A 20,129-nucleotide genomic window follows, 5' to 3' on the forward strand; every position below is an offset into this window, starting at 1 on the left:
TGTGCTCATATACAGTTTGGCATTAATGTTCAACAAGCATCAATGAATGTCAATGGGTGCCATTTTTTTCCACATGGAGAATCATAGAATCATAGAATTGCAAGGTTGGAAATGATCAAGATCATCTAGTCCAACTGTCCTCCCATCGCCGTTACTACCACAAGCTACTAAACCGTATCTCGTAGCTCCTCATCCAGATGCCTCTTGAACACTGCCAGGGACGGCAACTCCACCACCTCCCTGGGCAGGCCATTGCAGTGTCTAACCACTCTCTGAGAGAAAAAGTTCTTCCTAATGTCTAACCTAAACCTCTGGTACAGCTTGTGGCCATTTCCTCGGGTGCTGCTTGTTGCCTGGGAGATGAGGCCAAACCCCTCCTCATCACAACCTCCCTTCAGGAAGTTGTAGAGTGCAGTGAGGTCTCCTCTGAGCCTCCTCCTCTTCAGACTAAACAATCCCAGCTCCCTCAGCCGCTCCTCATAAGACTTGTGCTCCAGACCCCTCATCAGTTTGGTTGCCCTTCTATGGACATGTTCCAGGGCCTCAATGTCTTTTTTGTCCCCCTGGGGGACACCACTTGTAACGGCTCACCACCTGGACTTAGCTCCTTTAACCACTACTTGTTGGGCACGGCCCTCTAACCAGTTCCTTACCTAAAGAATATACCTGTCCAGGCCATGGGCAGCCAGTTTCCCCAGAAGAATACTGTGAGAAAATTCAATACTGTGTGAGGAATTCAGTGACACAACTTTGCTTCATATGCACTTCCATGTCAGACGGCATTTTTGTCAGACTGCTTCTCTGCTTCTATCTGTTGCATGGTAACAAAATGTAATGGAATATTGGTGGGAAGGTTCAACATCTGCTTCCATACCTCCAATATCTGCCTCTGATGTTGTGGGCCAATGTAATAAAATAGGAGACATTACTTTTGGAGCAACTCTTGTAGTACTAACTTTCATTATATTTCTGGCTTCTAAGTTCCATAAAGACAACTAAAAATACTAAAAGACTTTTAAAGCACTTTTTTTATATAAAGATAGGTGTTGCAGTTTAAAAAGAAGCAATCAAAAAACCAAAACAAAACCAAAACCCCAAAAACAAACCCACAAAATATACCTCACAAATCTATGTGGAGTAGAAAACTTGATTTTTGCAACTTTCGTAACAGTCATAAAACAATTATTGTATTTTAAGAACCATACTTTAGTTTTAGCTATTTTTCAAAGCTAATCCATAGGTTAAACGAACACTGAGTTTGTACACTAGGAACATCTTTCACAGGCATTAGTGACTGTGAATTAGAGTTTACATATAAATCAGATTTCCATATTTCCTTCATTATAAATAAATAAGCATTGAATCATAGGTTCATAGAATGCTTTGGATTGGAAGGGACCTTAAAGATCATCTAGTCCAACCCTGCTGTCATGGGCAGGGACATCTCTCACTAGATCAGGCTGCCCAGGGCCCCATCCAACCTGACCTTTAGCACTTCCAGGTATGGGAGCATCCACAGTTTATCTGGATAATCTGTTCCAGTGTCTCACCATTCTTACAGTGAAGAATTTCTTCCATACATACAAGCTAAATCAGTTTAAAACCCCTTGTCCCATTGATGCATGCCCTTTTAAGAAGTCTTTCTCTCTGTCTTTCTAAAAGTCCCCTTTAAGTACTGAAATGCTGCAATAACGTCTCCCCAGAGCCTTCTCTTCTCCAGGTGAAACAACCCTAGCTCTCTCAGCCTTCCTTCATAGGAGAGGTGCTCCAGTCCTCTGATTATTTTAGTATCTCTCCTCTGGACCTGCTCTAACTGGTCTACCTCTTTCTGGTGCTTGGGACTCCTAAGCTGAAAACAGTACTCCAGGTGGGGTCTCACGAGAGCAGAGAAGAGGAAGAGAATGACTTCCCTTAACCTGCTGGCCACATTTTTTTTTAAAATTTTTTTTTTTTAAATTTAACCTAGGTTACAATTAACTTTCTGGGCTGCAAGTGTCCACTGCCAGCTCACATCCAATTGTTCAACCAGCAATGCACTCTCATTCTCATTCCACTCATCTCCCAACTTGTATTCATGTTTCGGATTGCTCCAGCCCAAGTGCAGCACCTTGTACTTGGCGTTGTTGATCTTCAGGAGGTTAATCTGGACCCACTTCTCAAGCCTGTCAAGGTGCCTTGGAATGGCATCTCTTCTTTCTGTCGACTGCAATACTCAGCCTGGTGTCATCCACAAACTTGCTGAGGTTGCACTTGATCCCACTGTGGTCAGTGGGACTGATCGGTTTATCCCACTGTGGTCACAAGTCTTATCAATTTTTTTTTTTTTTAATCATAGTTAAAACATCAATTTATAGCTCTTGCTAAGTACTCTTTTTATGAAAACTCTTTTTCATTATAAAACTGATCTAAACTTAAGCCCTATGATATTGGTTTTAGGATTTTTTCAGATAATTTTAAAGATAATTTTAAGGGGTTTTGTTTATTTAGGAGTGGAAAGAGAAGAAACATGCCTACTATTCTGTCATGGTTTTGTGATTTTTGGTTTTTGGTATTCCACATCATAACATCATGTAGTGCACTGGGAGTTTAACTGTGAATGCTCAAGTTCCGGGTACCTGTCCGGAAGAGAAGAACTACATTCCCCAGGGGGCTTTGCAGTCAGAGAGGAGATATAACTCCTGGCAAGGTCACCTGATGGGTTCTTCTTTGCCTGCTCTTTCTTTGTCGGCTCTCCTCCTGTCTCCCTGCTGCTCAACTGGACTGCGCATCTCACCTCAGCGTTATGGTGAGGCCTGTCCACCTTTCGGACATTCTCTCTCTCATTGTATTTGATTTATTAGCTTCAATTCTGATTATATTGTATTATAGTGTGTTATCTTGCATTCCGATACTATATTTAGTAAATTAGTTTGTTTCTCCTCAGATCGTTGCTGCTGTTTTTAATTATTTTGGGGTCCCCTGCTCCCTTTTTCCGTAGGCACAGATTTTTGTGAAATCTCTCCGCCCCGCTAGTCACGGAACTGGACTGAACCAGCCCGTAAACGGTTGACATATTCTCAAAATTTTCTTGAAGGTCAACCAGGGGATCAGGCACAGTCAGCATGGGGTTACAAACGGTAGATCCTGTCTGACAAACCACATTTCATTCTATGACAAGGTGAACTGCTTAGTGGATGAGGGTAAGGCTGTCAATGTGTTCTACCTGGACTTCATTAAGGCCTTTGACATTCTCGTGAAGAAGCTGGCTGCCCACAGTTTGGATGGGCGTATGCTCCACTGGGTGAAACGTGTCTGGATGGCCGGGCCCAAAGAGTATTAGTCAATGGAACAAGGCAGTAAGAGACCGCCCCACCCAGAAGGGCCAGATCCCATGACTTCCACATTGTACAGGGACAGGTACTCGGAGCATTAACACTTTAACTCCCCGTGCACTACATGATGTTGTAATGTGGAATACTGAAAACCAAAAAACAAAACTGTGACAACTAGGGAAGTCATCCTGCCCCTGTACTCAGCACTGGTGAGGCCCCACCTCAAGTACTGTGTTCAGTTTTGGGCACCTCAGTACAGAAAGGACATTGAGGTGCTGGAGCAGGTCCAAAGAAGGGCAACAAGGCTTGTGAAGGGCTTGCGGAATATGCCCTATGAGGAGAGACTGAAGGAACTGGGGCTGTTTAATCTGGGGAAAAGGAGGCTGAAGGGAGACCTTATTGCTCTCTTCGAATATCTGGAAGAGCGGGGTTGCTCTCTCCTCACTCGCGACAGGTGACAGGACAAGGGGAAATGGCCTGAAGTTGTGCCAGGGTAAGTTTAGGTTGGATATTAGCAAACACTTATTTACAGAAAGGATTGTTAAGCACTGGAATAGGCTCCCCAGGGAGGTGGTTGAGTCACCATCCCTGCATGTGTTTAAAATCCGTTTGGATGTGGTGCTCAAGGACATGATTTAGCGGAGGGTTGTTAGTTAGGGTAGTATGGTTAGGTCATGGTTGGACTCGATGATCTTTAAGGTCTTTTGCAACCTGAGTGATTTGATGATTCTATGATTAGTCTTATTTAAAAGTGAGAAAATGTGAAAGCTGAGAGAACAAGTGCCAGTTCCTGCACTTTGGCCACAATAACTCCATGCAGTGATATAGGCTTGGGGCTGAGTGGCTGGATGACTGGATGACCCAGTATTGAATTTTCTCACAGTATTCTTCTGGGGAAACTGGCTGCCCATGTCCTGGACAGGTATATTCTTCTTTGGGTAAGGAACTGGTTAGAGGGCCGTGCCCAAGAAGTAGTGGTTAATGAAGCTAAGTCCAGCTGGTGAGCCATTACAAGTGGTGTCCCCCAAGGGTCAGTACTGGGGCCCATCTTGTTTAATATCTTTATTGACGACCTAGATGAGGGGATTGAGTGTACCCTCAGTCAGTTTGCAGATGACACCAAGCTGGGAGGTGGTGTCGATCTGCCTGAGGGTAGGGAGGCCCTTCAGAGGGATCTAGATCAGCGGGATCTCTGGGCTGAGATGAATGGGATGAGGTTCAACAAGGCCAAGTGCCAGGTCCTGCACTTTGGCCTCAATAACCCCATGCAGCACTACAGGCTTGGGGATGAGTGGCTGGATGAGTGTGAAGAGGAAAGTAACCTGGGGGTGTTGGTTGATGCTCGGCTGAACATGAGCAGGCAGTGTGACCAAATGGCCAAGAGGGCCAACAGCATCCTGGCCTGCATTAGAAATAGTGTGGCCAGCAGGAGCAGGGAGGTGATCATCCCCTGTACTCAGCACTGGTGAGGCCGCACCTGGAGTACTGTGTTCAGTTTTGGGCCCTTCACTACAAAAAAGACATTGAGGCCCTGGATCGTGTCCATAGAAGGGCAACCAAACTGGTGAGGGGTCTGGAGCACAAGTCTGATGAGGAGCGGCTGAGGGAGCTGGGATTGTTTAGTCTGAAGAAGAGGAGGCTCAGAGGAGACCTCACTGCACTCTACAACTTCCTGAAGGGAGGTTGTGTTGAGGAGGGATTTGGCCTCTTCCAGGCAGCAAACAGGACCCGAGGAAATGGCCGCAAGTTGTACCAGAGGTTTAGGTTAGACATTAGGAAGAACTTTTTCTCTCAGAGTGGTTAGACACGGGAATGGCCTGCCCAGGGAGGTGGTGGAGTTGCCGTCCCTGGCAGTGTTCAAGAGGCATCTGGATGAGGAGCTACGAGATACGGTTTAGTAGCTTGTGGTAGTAATGGTGATGGGAGGACAGTTGGACTTGTTGTTCTTGTAGGTCATTTCCAACCTTGAGATTTTATGATTCTATGATTCTAACTCTCAAAGGGCAGGGTATTTTATTGAGGCTTTTTGATAGGAACTTCATCTTGATTTATTAACTTCCAGCAGTTTAAGCCATGACTATATATAGACACAATGATTAAGATTTCTTTTTTTTGTGCTATTACAGTGTTCTACTGATGTATATTTGTTGATGGAGAAATACAGAATCCGTAGTAATCGTGATCTTATTCAATATCAGTGGGTACACTGAGGAGGGTGAAGAGGTTAAGACATGAAGAATATGACTTCAGTTTGGAAGTGGGAGATGAATTATCTTTTTAATACTAAAAGTACTACATTATTTTTGTGTTAATGAGTTGTATATACTATTTTCTTCATCTGCAGGATTTATTGAGCAGTGAAGATTCTACAGATGGCTCATCCAGTGAAACCAAGAAAAAAAAATGTAGAGAGTAAGTTATTTTTCATAAATATAGTCATTTTTTGTTTGTTATAGCAATGATTTTGCAATTACCCATGCTTCACTCCTCTGCACTTGAAATATATAATCTTGTGCTTCTCAATTTTGATTGATGTTTTAGAATATTTTAAAATAAATACTATCAAAGGAAGATATATATAATTATTCTTTTCTAAACAAAAGAGACTGCATTACCTACAGGGTTGTTGAAGAGCATTCACCAACACTTTTTATTTTTAAAATAGTCTTATTTATGGCATGTTTTTGAGCTGAAGGTCCATCCTCCTTTAAAAATTACAGGAGAAATGGGAAACTGCTTAAGTAGGTTGTCTCTGATAAAATTTAGGTTGGAATCCCATAGTCCATGCCAAATTTTTAAATGCTATTGAAGTAGAAACTCCAAAAGTTATTACAGGTTTGACAATAATTAGCTTTTTTGACTAGCCAAGACAGTTTAATTGAAATTGAGCTAGTTTTAAGCTGTAGATCAAGAAGTTTGTGAAAAAGATTATACCTTCTTACTGACACAATGAGAGGAGAATAGATTTAGTGACCTGGGTAGGTGAGTGTGTCTGTTAATGAATAGTGCATGGAGATTGAATCATTCTCTCATTCCTCTTCTCCAGTTAATGAATCATCTCGATATTCAGTGTTGCCAATGTAGTGTCTTGAAGAAATTATAGTTTGAAAACTACAAAAATGCTTGCTATGCAAAATGATACTTCTCTAGTGATGAATTGTTAATTATAGTCCTCTGTTACTTAAGAATGCGATTGCACCTAATAACATGTTCTGTTACAGGAAAGAGATTTTCAGCTTAGAAACTGAATAACCAAATAGCCTCACATATTCAGTGCTTCAATTTTGATTTATTTCTATTTTGAGCAAGTTCCTGGTTCCCAATAGCCTCTTTCTTCCTTCTCACTCAACATAATCCGGTCTCCCCCCCTCAAGAGAAACTTGCCACACATACTCAGTGTCTGATTCTCCTGACCTGATTTCTCTTGCATTTTTTCTAAATCTGCTGGTGACCACAAGACTGTACACACAGTAGCATTGACCTCCTCATCACTACCAACAGCAGTCTCAAATTTAACCAGGGGTTGTAAGGGGATCATTTGAGATTCAGAATCAGCGGTCACTTCTGCCTCATCATTATTACGACTGTGAAAAGGAAAAGGACCTGGGGGTGTTGGTTGATGCTCAGCTGAACATGTGCCAACAGAGTGCCCAGGTGGCCAAGAGGGCCAACGGCATCCTGGCCTGCATTAGAAATAGTGTGGCCAGCAGGAGCAGGGAGGTGATCATCCCCTGTACTCAGCACTGGTGAGGCCACACCTGGAGTACTTGTTCAGTTTTGGGCCCCTCACTACAAAAAAGTCATTGAGGCTCTGGAATGTGTCCATAGAAGGGCAACCAAGCTGGTGAGGGGTCTGGAGCACAAGTCTGATGAGGAGCGGCTGAGGGAGCTGGGAATGTTTAGTCTGGAGAAGAGGAGGCTCAGAGGAGACCTCACTGCACTCTACAACTTCCTGAAGGGAGGTTGTGATGAGGAGGGGTTTGGCCTCTTCTGCCAGGCAACAAACAGGACCCGAGGAAATGGCCGCAAGCTGTACCAGAGGTTTAGGTTAGACATTAGGAAGAACTTTTTCTCTCAGAGAGTGGTTATGTTTTATATTATGCCAAACAAATTGAACAACCCAATTATATATTTTGGAAATAGTCTTTTAATTAAAGCAAGCAAGTAAGCAAAACAGTGCTGGGCGGCCGGGGAGTCTCTGGTCCACCAACGGCACGCGCTTTCCCTTTCTAGCTGACAGTCTTTATACACTTCACTATCCGATGTTAGTGGCTTCACAACATCTCTTGTGCAGGCATGGTCCTGTTGTTAGGCAGCCGTCCTTTGTCTTTTCAGATGGGGAGGCCTGGGATCTTTGCAATAATCGTAATCGTTCGTAATCCTTACGCAGCATCTTTAAAGTTGTGTAAGTGCCATGGAGTGTGGAATTCCCACTTAACTCCGAGTGGTTCTATGGCCTCCTTCACTGTTCTGGAAATAAAATGAGGTCCCCTGTCTGAATCTATCACCTCAATGTTCCCATATCTGGGGATGATGTTTTCAAATAATATTTTTACCACTGTTTGGGCAGTGGCTCTGGCTACTGGGAAAGCTTCTACATAATACGTCAGATGGTCTATTATCACCAATAAATATTTATATCTCCCAATTTTAGGCAATTCTGTAAAATCTACCTGGATTTTGGCAAACGGTCTTAAGGCTAGTTCTCTCCCACCCGGTGTTCTTTCTCTTAGATGCTGCTTATTAAATTTCTTACAGGTCAAGCATCCTCCCAAAACAGCCTTTACTATATTGTATACCCCAATGCACATATATTTTGTGCTAAATTGGTCCACTGGTGCCTGGATTCCCCAATGTGTTTTTCTATGAAATTCTCTCATTACCCTCCAGGCGAATCCTTTTGGTAGCACTTCCCGACCATCAGGAAGTAACCACTCCCCATCTTTTTCTTCAGTACCCATTTGCAACAATCTTTCCTTTTCCTTAGTAGTAAAACTTTTTTTGTATTGTTTTTGTTCTTTAGACTCCTCGATCCCTAACTCCTTAACTATCAGCAGAGCTGCTTTCTTGGCTTCCTGATCAGCCAAGTTGTTTCCTCTTATGTGATTGGACATTCCCTTTTGGTGACCTCTTATATGTACTATCGCAATTTGCTTTGGTTTTCTCGAAGCTTGTAGTGTCTGCTTGATTAGGTATTCATGAACCAACCCTTTTCCTTGTGAATTTATTAGCCCCCTCTCTTCCCGTATCTTCCCGAAGGTGTGGACTACCCCATAGGCATATTTAGAGTCAGTATATATAGTCCCTTTCCTATCTTTAAGTAATGTTAGCGCCCTCAATAGGGCATATAATTCACACGCCTGAGCAGACCAAGATTTATCTAACGTCCCTGATTCGACTACTGATAATGTTTTCCCATCAACTATTGCATATCCCGACCTACGCTTCCCATCTACCACCCTAGAGGACCCGTCTACATATAATTTTTCTCCTTCCTGTAACTCTTCTTCCTCCAGGTCTTCCCGAATTTTGGATTGATGTTCTATACATTGTATACAATCATGGGTTAGATTTCCATTCGGTTCTCCATAAAGAAATTGAGCAGGGTTCTGTAAACCCGTAGTTTCAATCTCCATTCTGGGGGAGTGTATTAATATCCCCTCATATTTTAACAACCTGGCATCAGTTATCCACTTATCTGCCTTTTGTTGTAATACTCCCCTAATGTTGTGGGGGGCATATACTTTTAATTCTCTACCAAAGGTTACTTTTCCAGCTTCTTCTACTAAAAGGGCTACCGCCACTATGGCTTGTAAACAAGTTGGCCACCCTCTATTCACGGGATCAAGTAACTTAGAAAAGTACCCTACAGGTTTCTTTCTTCCTGCCCATTCCTATGTCAGGACCCCAAATGCTGTTCCTCCATCTATATTCACAAACAGGTAAAATGGTCTCTTAATATCTGGCAGGCTTAATACCGGGGCATTAATTAAGTCCGTCTTTAAATCTTCGAGTTTCTGATCTTCCTCTTGGCCCCATTTCAGATGTCCGTCTTTGGTTAATTTCTCATATAAAAATTTTACCTTACTGCTATAGTTCTCAATCCATTGTCTGCAATATCCTATTAATCCCAGGATTTGCCTTATCTGTCTTTTACTTTTTGGAGCCTGGAGGGATAGGATTCCATTCACCCTTTCTGGGTCTAATTTTTTGTTTCCTTTGGCTAACCAATGTCCCAAATACTTTACTTCCTCTTCTGTAAACTGTAATTTTGACTTTGATACTTTTAGTCCTTTTAGGCCTAAAAAGTTTAATAACTTAATGCTTTCTTTTCGGACTGCATCCTTGTCTGCCCTTGCCAGGAGCAAATCATCTACATATTGCACTAAGGTTACCTGGGGATCTGCTTGATAAGTGCCCAGTACCTGTTCTAGTGCTTGACCAAACAGATTAGGTGATTTGGTGAATCCTTGGGGTAACACTGTCCACCTTAACTGTTGTTTCCTGTGAGTCTGGGGATTCTCCCATTCAAAGGCAAAGTAATTCCTAGATTCCTCCTTAAGGGGGCAGGCCCAGAATGCATCTTTTAAGTCTATGACTGTATACCACTTCAGTTCTGGTGTTAATTGGCTTAATAGAGTATAAGGGTTGGCGACTACTGGGAAACGGGTGATTGTTCGCTTGTTTATTTCCCTCAAGTCATGCACTAGCCTATATGACCCATTGGATTTTTTCACAGGTAGTATAGGTGTGTTGAATGGTGACATGCAGGGTTCTAACAAGCCTCTTGCTATTAATCGCTCAATCTCTGGTTGGAGTCCCTGTCGGCCTTCCTGTGAAATAGGGTACTGTTTTATCCTTACAGGAATCTCTGGGTTCTTAATGGTTACTTCAAAAGGGGCAATATCCAATTTCCCCATTGAATCAGAGGTACACCACACTTCAGGATTTATCTGTTCTTCATCCTTTATTGTCAGGGTGCATAATTTTACAGTGAGTTCCTTGTTTCTAACTTCCAAATTAACTCCTAATTCAATAATCAGATCCCTTCCCAACAAATTATACTCTGCTTCAGGCACTAACAAAAAAGATCCGAAGCCATACCTACAGGGTGCTTCTATCTCTACTCCTTTGATTATTGACGCTTTAAATGGTTCACCCTTGGCTCTGACTACTTGAAGTTTTTCTGAGGAAACTGAGCATCCCCAGGGCAGCTTTTGGACAGTAGATCTTTCTGCCCCGGAGTCCACAAGAAACTCCATTTCCTGGCGCTGAGGACCCACTTTCAATTTTATCAAGGGCTCTATTCCTTTAAGGGTCCCCAGCACATAAAGCCCCTGACCCCACTAATCTTCCTGGAACATCTTTTCGTCCTGTATTCACTTTCTGCAATCTCTTTTCTTGTGTCCTTTTTTCTGGCAATAAAAACATTCGATTTGCCTCATATCCCTAGTCACTCTGTTTTCCATCTCCCTGTTCCCTTGATTGAGAGCCTTTTCTCCCTCTGGAGAATTCCCGCTTTGATTGTTGCCCTTCCCTTACTGCTGCCACTATGATTCTAGCTTGCTTCTTGTGGATCTCCTCTTCTCATCTTACATATACCCTCTGTGCTTCCCTCAGTAATTCATCTAATCCCTTATCCTGCCAGTCTTCTAACTTTTCCAACTTCCTCCTGATGTCAGTCCAAGATTTCACCACAAACTGTGTTTTTAGTAGTGCCTGCCCTACGGGAGTAGCAAGATCTACTCCCGAATACAGCTGCAGGCTTTTACGCAGCCTTTCCAGCCATTCAGTTGGGGTTTCATCCTTCTTTTGCTGCTCACTAAAGGCTTTATTAATATTCTGTCCCCGAGGAACTGACTCCCTGATCCCTTGAATGATAATCGTTCGGAGGTCTGACATTAGCTCGGTGCTCTGTGTTTTGGTTATTCCAGGGGGGCTTTTGGAGAGGCCACTTCTCATCTGCTCCTGGGCCAGCCTGATGCTGATAATCCGAGATTCTCATTCCTGCCCTCAGGATCATATCTCTCTCTTCTGCAGTAAATAAGATCCCTAATATAGATTGTAACTCTTCCCAGGTGTAAAGACTTGGTCCCAAAAACTGGTCCAGCCTTTCAGAAACTCCCAATGGGTCTTCTAGTAAATTCCCCATTTCCCTTTTAAATTCTCTAACATCTCCTGAATTCAAAGGAGTAGAGACGTACCCTACTCCTAGCTGCTGTCCAGGTCCCATTATGGGGACTTCCCTAAGGGGGAACAACTTTTCCTCCCTGGAACTTTTTTGTTTGGTCTGGCTCCTGGTTCTCCTTCGGAGTCCAGGTGAGTCAGGATAATCTGACTCCTCTGCATCATCGGACTCTATCCCCTTATCTTCTACCGGAGCCCCTACTGGAGCCTGGGGTGCGGAGGCAGGTTCAGGAGCTATAGGGAGTTGGGGAGCCGCAGGAAGCTCAGGGGGTACATAAGGAGGAGGGGACCAGGGGATTTCTTCTTCCTTTCTAATCTTTTCTTTTTGTCTCTTTTCTTTAAGGTTAAATAGAAAAGTTAGGGTTCCTGGCATAGTCTATCGACTAGCGTATTCACTTTCCTCATCGCTAAATGGCTTTTTAGAATTAACGTAAATATTTAAGGCCTGGCATATCCAGTCCTCCAAGGATCCAAATATTGGCCAGAGTAAACTATCTGCCCTAATTTGTTTTTCCCCCCAAACTTCCATACAATAATGGACTATTTTTTCCTTGCTCTTTCCTTTCCTCGAGGGAAAGTTTTCCCAGTACTTAATCATAAGTCCTAGTGGGCTATCTGGTGGTATATCTGGTAGTCTCCCCTTGGGACCACCCATGGGATCAGAAGGCTTGCTCTTCTTCTGTCCCATCTTCTGGAGTGCTCTCCTTTCACTCTCATACTCGCTCCCCTTATTTGTGACCCATGCCCTTGCGGGCTATGGGAACTGCACTACTAAAGGGTCCACACTTGCTTGGTCTCTCGCAGAGACCTCTCAGTCACTCACACTCCAGGATTCCCAACCCTGACCGAACGGATTCCCTTGCAACACTGCAATACTTACTCAACCACCTTGAGTCGTCGTTCGGGTCTTCATGCACAAAAATTACGGGGTTCTGCAGTTTCTTTTGCTTACTTTCCTGATTTTTTTGGGTTCGAAATTACAGGTCTCTGTATGGAGATCACCCATTCCAGGCCGTCCAAGGATGGGGCGCCTCCCCAGGTTGAGGATCCCATATCAGAGTTACCTGTATCTGAGTCACGGCACCAAATTGTTTTATATTATGCCAAACAAATGGAACAACCCAATTATATATTCTGGAAATAGTCTTTTAATTAAAGCAAGCAAGTAAGCAAAACAGCGCTGGGCGGCCAGGGAGTCTCTGCTCCACCAATGGCGTGCACTTTCCCTTTCCAGCTGACAGTCTTTATACACTTCACTATCCAGTGTTCGTGGCTTCACAATATCTCTTGTGCAGGCGTGGTCCTGTTGTTAGGCAGCCGTCCTTTGTCTTGTCAGATGGGGAGGCCTGAGATCTTTGCAATACATCTGTTCGTAATCCTTACGCAGCATCTTTAAAGCTGTGTAAGTCCTGGGGTCCATACCTTAAAGTGCTGTGTTTGTTGGTGTTTCCGGATGTCTGTAGTAGGAAACTGGCCTCTGCTGCTGTTGCACTTTTCTAGCCCGGATATCTGTAGTAGGAAACTGGCCTCTGCTGCTGTTGCACTTTTCTAGCCCGGATGTCTGTAGTAGGAAACTGGCCCCTGCTGTTACAGTTTTCTAGTGATAAGCTTACAAATGATTTGATTAACAAACAGCAGGTTGCTTCTATTACAGTTAGACACTGGAATGGCCTGCCCAGGGAGGTGGTGGAGTCGCCATCCCTGGCAGTGTTCAAGAGGCATCCGGATGAGGAACTACGAGATACAGTTTAGAGGCTTGTGGTAGCAATAGTAATGGGAAGACGGTTGGACTAGATGATCTTGCAGGTTGTTTCCAACCTTGTGAATCTATGATTCTATGATTATTATCACTGTCAGACCAAACATCCTCATCCCAGATTTCAGAGTTTGGATTATGCATTAATTTATGAATCTGTTTGACTAGGGCAGAAGTTTGCATTTTATCTAATTGCTGATTTACCCTTTCCAACAGCTGTTTAAAGACAATTGCTCTCACTCACAAGGCTATCAACTCAAATTCCTAATTTTTCTCCTGTCTCCCTTTCAGATTCTAATGATGACTTTAACACCTTATTCTCCTATTTCAAGGTTGTGTGTTCTACACCAGAAATAAATTTGAGAGCAGAGGCTCGTAAAACCTGTTTAAATTCTCTCATTTCTTGCTGAACACAAGTCAAACAGGCTCCTAACATGGCACAACTGACTTTCTTACCCTTGTTTTATTCCCATCTTTTTTGCAGCTTGATAGTGCTCAATATATTCTACTACTTTCTCTTCATCCTTCCAAAACTTTTGAGCCCGCTTCTTCTCAGCCTGGAAAGGGGCACAGTTATATTCTTCTCCGTGGCAATCCTGTCCATGATGTCATTTTTTTCTGTCACGTTAAAGGGCAACTTTCTGAGTGATGCCTGATTTGACACTATAAGTCTAGTCATATTGAACACATGAACTATCATGATTATGGATTCACAAATAGCACTGTGAGAAAAAACTCAAATGATTTTTCGGAGACTGGATCTCTTGTGAAAAAGTTTTAATTTGCAATTAGGCATCCTGCAAGCAGGAGCACACAGCCAAAAACACATCACAGCCTTATATCCCCTAATCCCCTATTCCCCCCCCCCCCCCCCCCAGGAATTCCTCCCACTTCCTTGTTGATTCAGTACTCCAGGTTCACAATCTATCCAACACTTGATCTCTCTCCCATTATCACTTTATAATTTGTTACCTCCTGTTCTTTGCTAGTTTTCTAAATATTTATCGTATCTGCTCCATTTCTTTCCCTAATGTTGACAGTGTAGCCTCTTGCTATCTGTTTATCTGCTTATCCCATCCATCTCCCTAATCTTGACAGTGGAGCCTCCTGCTTTCTGCTTATCTACCTATCCAATCATATTGTACTTGGTCTGCAATGGTTAATCAGTTGAGACACTTGCTCCGTCATCATTCTTGATATTGCAGCAACGGCAGAATGAATTGGGGACAGCAATTGTTCGTAGTTTTGGAGCGTAACAATCAATTCATAAATTAAGGGTGTTCTCTGTTGTTCCTGGTATCTGTCACACGCTGACGTTAGTGTAGCGGCATATTTGTCCGGTGCTGTTGTCACGATTTTCTGCCATATCTCAGGCGTTGTCCTCACCTTTTCAGGGTCGCGGTTTTGGTGTGGTTGGTTAGGAACAAAGTCAGGGTCATACAGCATTTCCACCACGCCTATTTCCCTCAAATACTGGATACCCTTTTCCACTGTATCCCATTTTTTCATTGCAATCTTCAAGCCATTTTTGAAGGGATACTTTTCCTTCACGGCTATTAACACTCGTTCCCAGAGGGAGGCAGCCTCATCCGAACATCGACTAATTCCTCTATCAATAGCTGGATCTCTGTCAATGGCACCTAGTTGGCGAGCTTCATTACCATCCAGAGACAAGCTATGGGCCCCACTGTCCCAACAGTGAACCAACCAGGAAACAATACTTTCATTCAGGCGCCGTGTGAACTCCTTTCTTGAACCTTGGATTTCAGTCATCTTTAGAGGCCGGCGAGTAGTAATAGAGATTTGCTCTTCATCACTCTCTTCTGCATGTCTCTTAGTTTTCGCTTTTGCCTTTCGCGATGGTGGTGGTTCTGAGGAGGGCCCCTCGCCTGGATCTTCCTCCTCCTCCTCCTCTTCTTCTCTTTTTCGTTCAAGACGCGAAGACACTCGTTTCCATTTCTTGCCCTCCACAGGAGCAACCGGTATTGTTACTGGTGTCTCCTGTGATTGATTAGATTTGACTTGGGGATTTTCCCCTTTGGCTTGAACCTCAGCTCGGAAACTCTCTCTCTCCCGAATGGTATTATATAGGGCACGGTAAGCACAAGCCAAACCCCAAATAAGTTGTACCTCCTTAGATTTATGTAAGCCGCATAGTCCCTGACTCAAATACTGGCTTAATTTCTCAGGATCCCACAGGTGTTCAAGAGTAAAATCCCATGACACTGCGGGTCCCCATGCTTCTAAGACCTTTCCTAAACCTCTCCATATCCCCTGCCAGTCATCATTCTCTAGTTTTGGAGAAGACTCCTTCCCCTTATTACAAATAAAGAATATATTCAGGAGAATTGATGACATGCACACCAACATGACTATTAATTCAGGATTCAAAAAACGTTTGACAAACCGAGAAGAAAACCTGGAGACTGGTCTGAACATCGTGTTGTTTGTAAAATTAGCTATTCCATTTGGGATGTAGTTGTTTGAGAAATTAGCCATTCCTTCTGGGATGTAGATGTCAAAGTTCAAATCATACCACATTGCGAATAGGTAAAACATAGGTGTCTCCATCAGTGCCCTTAGATAGTTATATACGGATGCAATTCCAAAACACACAAGTGTGAGCTGGATTATTGGCCAGTAGGTTGTGACTAACACCATTGCTTTTAATCCTTTACCCAGCACCCCCACGATAACGAGTGGGTTCATCGCTGGTGCTTGCTAAAAAAGGGTTAATGAATTGAAGCTAACAAGAGGAGGGGAAAAAAAAAGGAAAAAAGGCACTACTCAGACTAAGTAGTGCTCAAAGTTTACAAATATCCCAGAACACTGGCAGTACGCCTAATCTTTCAAGGTCAGGTTTTCCAGCACAGAAACCTGAACTACTGATAATGCTCCCTAACGAAGCTCTCTAAGAGCAGAGAGAAAAAGAGATTCGTTCAAAAAGCTAAAAAGCAGTCGTGCCCCACGTTGGGCGCCAAAAATCTGTCACGGATTTGACCAGATCAATCTATGTCCGTGACAGGGGCTACAGGCCTCTGCCCTCCCCCCCCCCCCCCACCCCAGTCCCACAAAAATGGGAAGGAAGGAAGGGAGGAAAAGAACAGCGGCAACAATCTATGGAGGAAAACTTATTTTACTATAATATCGGAATACAAGATAACACAATAGATACAATTTAATTGCAATTGAGATTAATAAATCAGACAAGATGAGAGAGAGAGAGTTCCCGGGACCGATTCAAACCTGAAAAGCTTGGAACGGCTAGGAAAGCACCCTCCAGCACCCACTGCAAGGCAGCAAGAGAGCGCCCCCCCCACCCGGAAGGGCCAGATCCCGTGACTTCTGTAATGTACAGGGATAGGTAGCTGGGATTGGGCAGTGACACTTTAATGCCCCGTACACTACATGATGTTTTGATGTGGAATACTGAAACCCAAAAACAAAAAACAAAAACAAAAACAAAAACAAAAAACATAGAACCATGACACTAGGCCAGTGGGATTTTTCACTTGCAAAAACACAATTTTAACTCTCACACCTCCCCTGCTGCCAGGTTCACATTCTTCACATGCACATCCCTAGGTAGTTGACTAAGTCCATTTCTCTCTGTTTCTCCAAGTAAGCAGAATCCATAAAACAGTCACCAAGCTATTATCTTCTGCCATATGTCTGCTGGATAAGTTTTTGGATAAGTTTATTCTTGTGGTGTTCTGGGTGCAGATGTGTGTCTTACAGCCTTTACCTTTGGTAGCCTACCCCCCAGCAATCTCCCCAAGGGAGCCAGCCAGAGTCTCCTCTTATCACTCAAGAATGTGTATACTCTATTCTTTAACCACAGACAAAAACGTATCTTGTCTCAAGGTGTCTCACTCCAATTTATAGGAGGGAGATGAGATTCTTTTAATATCTGTATACCCGGCTTGAGATTAAGAAACAACGGTTCATATGTTAGTCCAACCAGTTTATTACTAATCCTAATCAGGGAGACGGGGAAGGGAAGGAGGGCGATAGAAAAGATAGGAAAGAAGCAAGAGTTGCGTAAAGCAGGGATAGTCACCACCAGGATCTAGCAGCAGTCCCGTTGCACGACGTTTGAAGGTCTGAGACAGAAGGAGGGGGGGGGGGGGGGGTAGAAGCAGCAGCATGGCCGGCTTTGGGCAGGAAGCAGGTAGCAGGAGGCAGTCGCGGAGCCAATCCGGGAGGAAGCAGCAGTGCTCAGGCAGCAGGCCCAGGAGAGTTCATCAGCATGCAGGAATTCCATAGTGTGAGGAATCTGATGTCAGACACCTCTTCTTCTACTTCAGCATGCAGGCATCACTTCGTGAGGAATCTGTTGCCAGAAAACCTATCCTCATGGTTTTTGGTTCCTCTTTTATCTTCTTTGTTCTTCTGCCTTGACAAGGATAGGCCTTGAGCAAGAGTCATCGAGTACCCCCTGAGATGGCCATCATCCTGAGATAAGTCCACACAAAAGACCACTTCACAGCTATTTAGCTGCAACTCATCTCTATCTACTTGCCCCTGGCCTGGTCCATCTGTGTCCCCCAGACAAAGGATTTCACAACCCTTGCCCAGGACTTGCCTGGACTTGAACAAGTCCATCTGTGTCCCCAGCAAGCTTTGAGACACTGATGTTAACAGAAAAATATCTTACACAAGGGTACTGAGATATGTCTCTTTGGTAAAGCATTCTATTAATTATGCAAAAACAGTATGTCATCTCCCACAGCACTCTGCCCAATTTGTCTAGTGGTGTTCCATGAGTTTATTCATGACCCCTTCATAATTTAGTGGTGTTCAATAAGAACTCAGAAAACTGAATTAGAGAAGGAATTTTGGCTGAGCCCAAGCAGAACTTAAGTGTCTAGATCAGTAAATTGTGCAGTTTATTACAGATTACAGGTTCTTTTAGATTGCTGGTGTTGGAAATAATCCAAGTAATTTTGTCAGGATGGTATCTCTGATAAAAGCAAAATTTATTCGCGATTGCAATGGCGGGCGTCCCACAAGTAGGAGCGCGCCTATGGACACAACATGACAGTCTTTATACCCTGTTTTCTCCCCCTTGCCTCCCCCCTCCCCTGTTTCCCCAATGGCTGGGTACTCCAGGTTCACAGTCTTATCAGAAGGTTTACATTTGCTATTTACTTGTTCATTTATTTGTTATCTGGTGCCAGTCAGTAGTCATCCTGTTGTCTCCAAGATGTCTCGGTGCTCTCCTTGTCCTATTGATATGGTGATTTTCTTTAAAGTCATCATCGTTAAACAAAGAGCACTGGGGGATGATGTCAGGCCTTCCCAATGTCTCTTCAGGTGCTTCCTCGGGCATGCCATGACTTGTTCTTTGGTTTGCTCTCCTGCAGGATATTCTTGCAGTGTATGTGACAAAATATACATATATACACTTATATACAGAGTGTGCGTCCCTGGGAAGGTTCGTCTATACGATAAGTGATGTAAACTTATCAGAGATCTTCCCCAAGTGAAGTAGAGGGACTCCCAAAAAGAACTATGATAGCAGAGATCATAAAATAAAAATAATATTATACAATTCTAATGCAGAAACAACACTTGATTCTCACAATTCCCACCTTTTTCTTTTTTTATACATTGTTGATTTCTGCAATTCTTTTTAGGTTCACTTTTATAGACATCGCCCTTGTCTTCACTTTCTTTATCTCCCATCTCCTCTAATACCATAATTTTATCCAAATGTAATGGCTCCATTAGTGCTTGCTTCAATAGTGCTCTCTCTATCAATCACTCTACTAGTCCCCTCACAAAGGGGATAACACAGCAACCAGTGGCCATCAAGGCTCCTGCTGCTACTATCAACGAAGTAAATGTGGATACAGTCACCCCTTTCCATTTACCAAACATATTTAACAATTTACATAACTTCTGGGAGTACAACATTGCTTTTCCCAGTTTGTGTTAAAGCCAGACTTAAAATTTTCAGTCCATTGCTCTTGCTTGACAAGTAGCTCCAATTGTCTCTACTGAATTTGATCTCTACATTCAACTATTCTAACATGTCATGCCCAAATAATCGTTTTGGAGAACCTGGCATGTACAAGAATTTATATATTCCTACTTGTTCTCCTAGCCTGTATTTAATTGGTCCAAAAAAAAAATAAACTTCTCTTGCCAGTAGCTGCTACAACTATTACAAAAATCATCTACGGGTAACAGTAAGACGCACCCAGAGGTACCAGAAAATAAACCTCTTCAGCCTGCTTCCCCTGCTGCTTTCAGTCCTGGCAGGGTGGAACTCTCCCTGAGTCCTTCCAGGCTCCCCTTACCTCTTCTTCTAGGTAAGGACATCCCTGTTAACCTTGCTCAACTTTGCATTCCTCAGTTTGTTTTTCCCAAGCCCTTTTCACTTTCCAAACTCTCATCATCACAGACATTACTAACATTGTATTTCAGTTTCACCCCCTTCTCTCCCCAGGCTTCCAGTGCTCACACTGATACCGGGTTTCCCCAGTTCTGCAGATGCCGGCTATTCTCACTTCCAATGTCCCGTCCCATCCCCATTCACAAGCACTGCACCCTTCACATCACAGCGGGAGGCTCCAGCCCCCAGCTCTTTCTCCCACTCCAAGTTGTTCTTACAAGCCGCAGTGGGGGGGTGTGCGGGGCTGTGTTCTCGTGCCGGCCCAACTCTAATATCCCAAACTCACTGTTTTCCTTAACCTTTTTGCCATTTTTTTTTTTGTTTGTTTGTTTGTTTTTCCACAATTCCACTATTTGTACCCTCAACTGCAATTCCATATACCATTAACAATTGCAATTCCGCATACCATTAAAAACTGCATTTCCACATACCATTAAAAACTGCATTTCCACATAATTTCCATATACCGTTAACA

The 20,129-nt window shown here is 43.4% G+C and overlaps 1 protein-coding gene across 4 annotated transcripts in view; it reads left to right on the top strand.

Moving 5' to 3' along the window:
- The window catches only part of LOC125686397 (chromodomain-helicase-DNA-binding protein 1-like), a 192,325-nt gene that overhangs the window by 50,341 nt on the left and 121,855 nt on the right, over positions 1 to 20,129 (top strand). For all 4 annotated transcript variants that reach the window (XM_048930325.1, XM_048930320.1, XM_048930321.1 and 1 more), the window contains one exon: positions 5,656 to 5,723. In XM_048930325.1, the coding sequence (XP_048786282.1) occupies positions 5,656 to 5,723 (68 nt within the window). The remainder of the gene's footprint in view (positions 1 to 5,655; positions 5,724 to 20,129) is intronic.

The sequence above is a fragment of the Lagopus muta genome, chromosome W, assembly GCF_023343835.1.
Source record: "Lagopus muta isolate bLagMut1 chromosome W, bLagMut1 primary, whole genome shotgun sequence".
Classification (NCBI taxonomy): Eukaryota; Metazoa; Chordata; class Aves; order Galliformes; family Phasianidae; genus Lagopus; species Lagopus muta.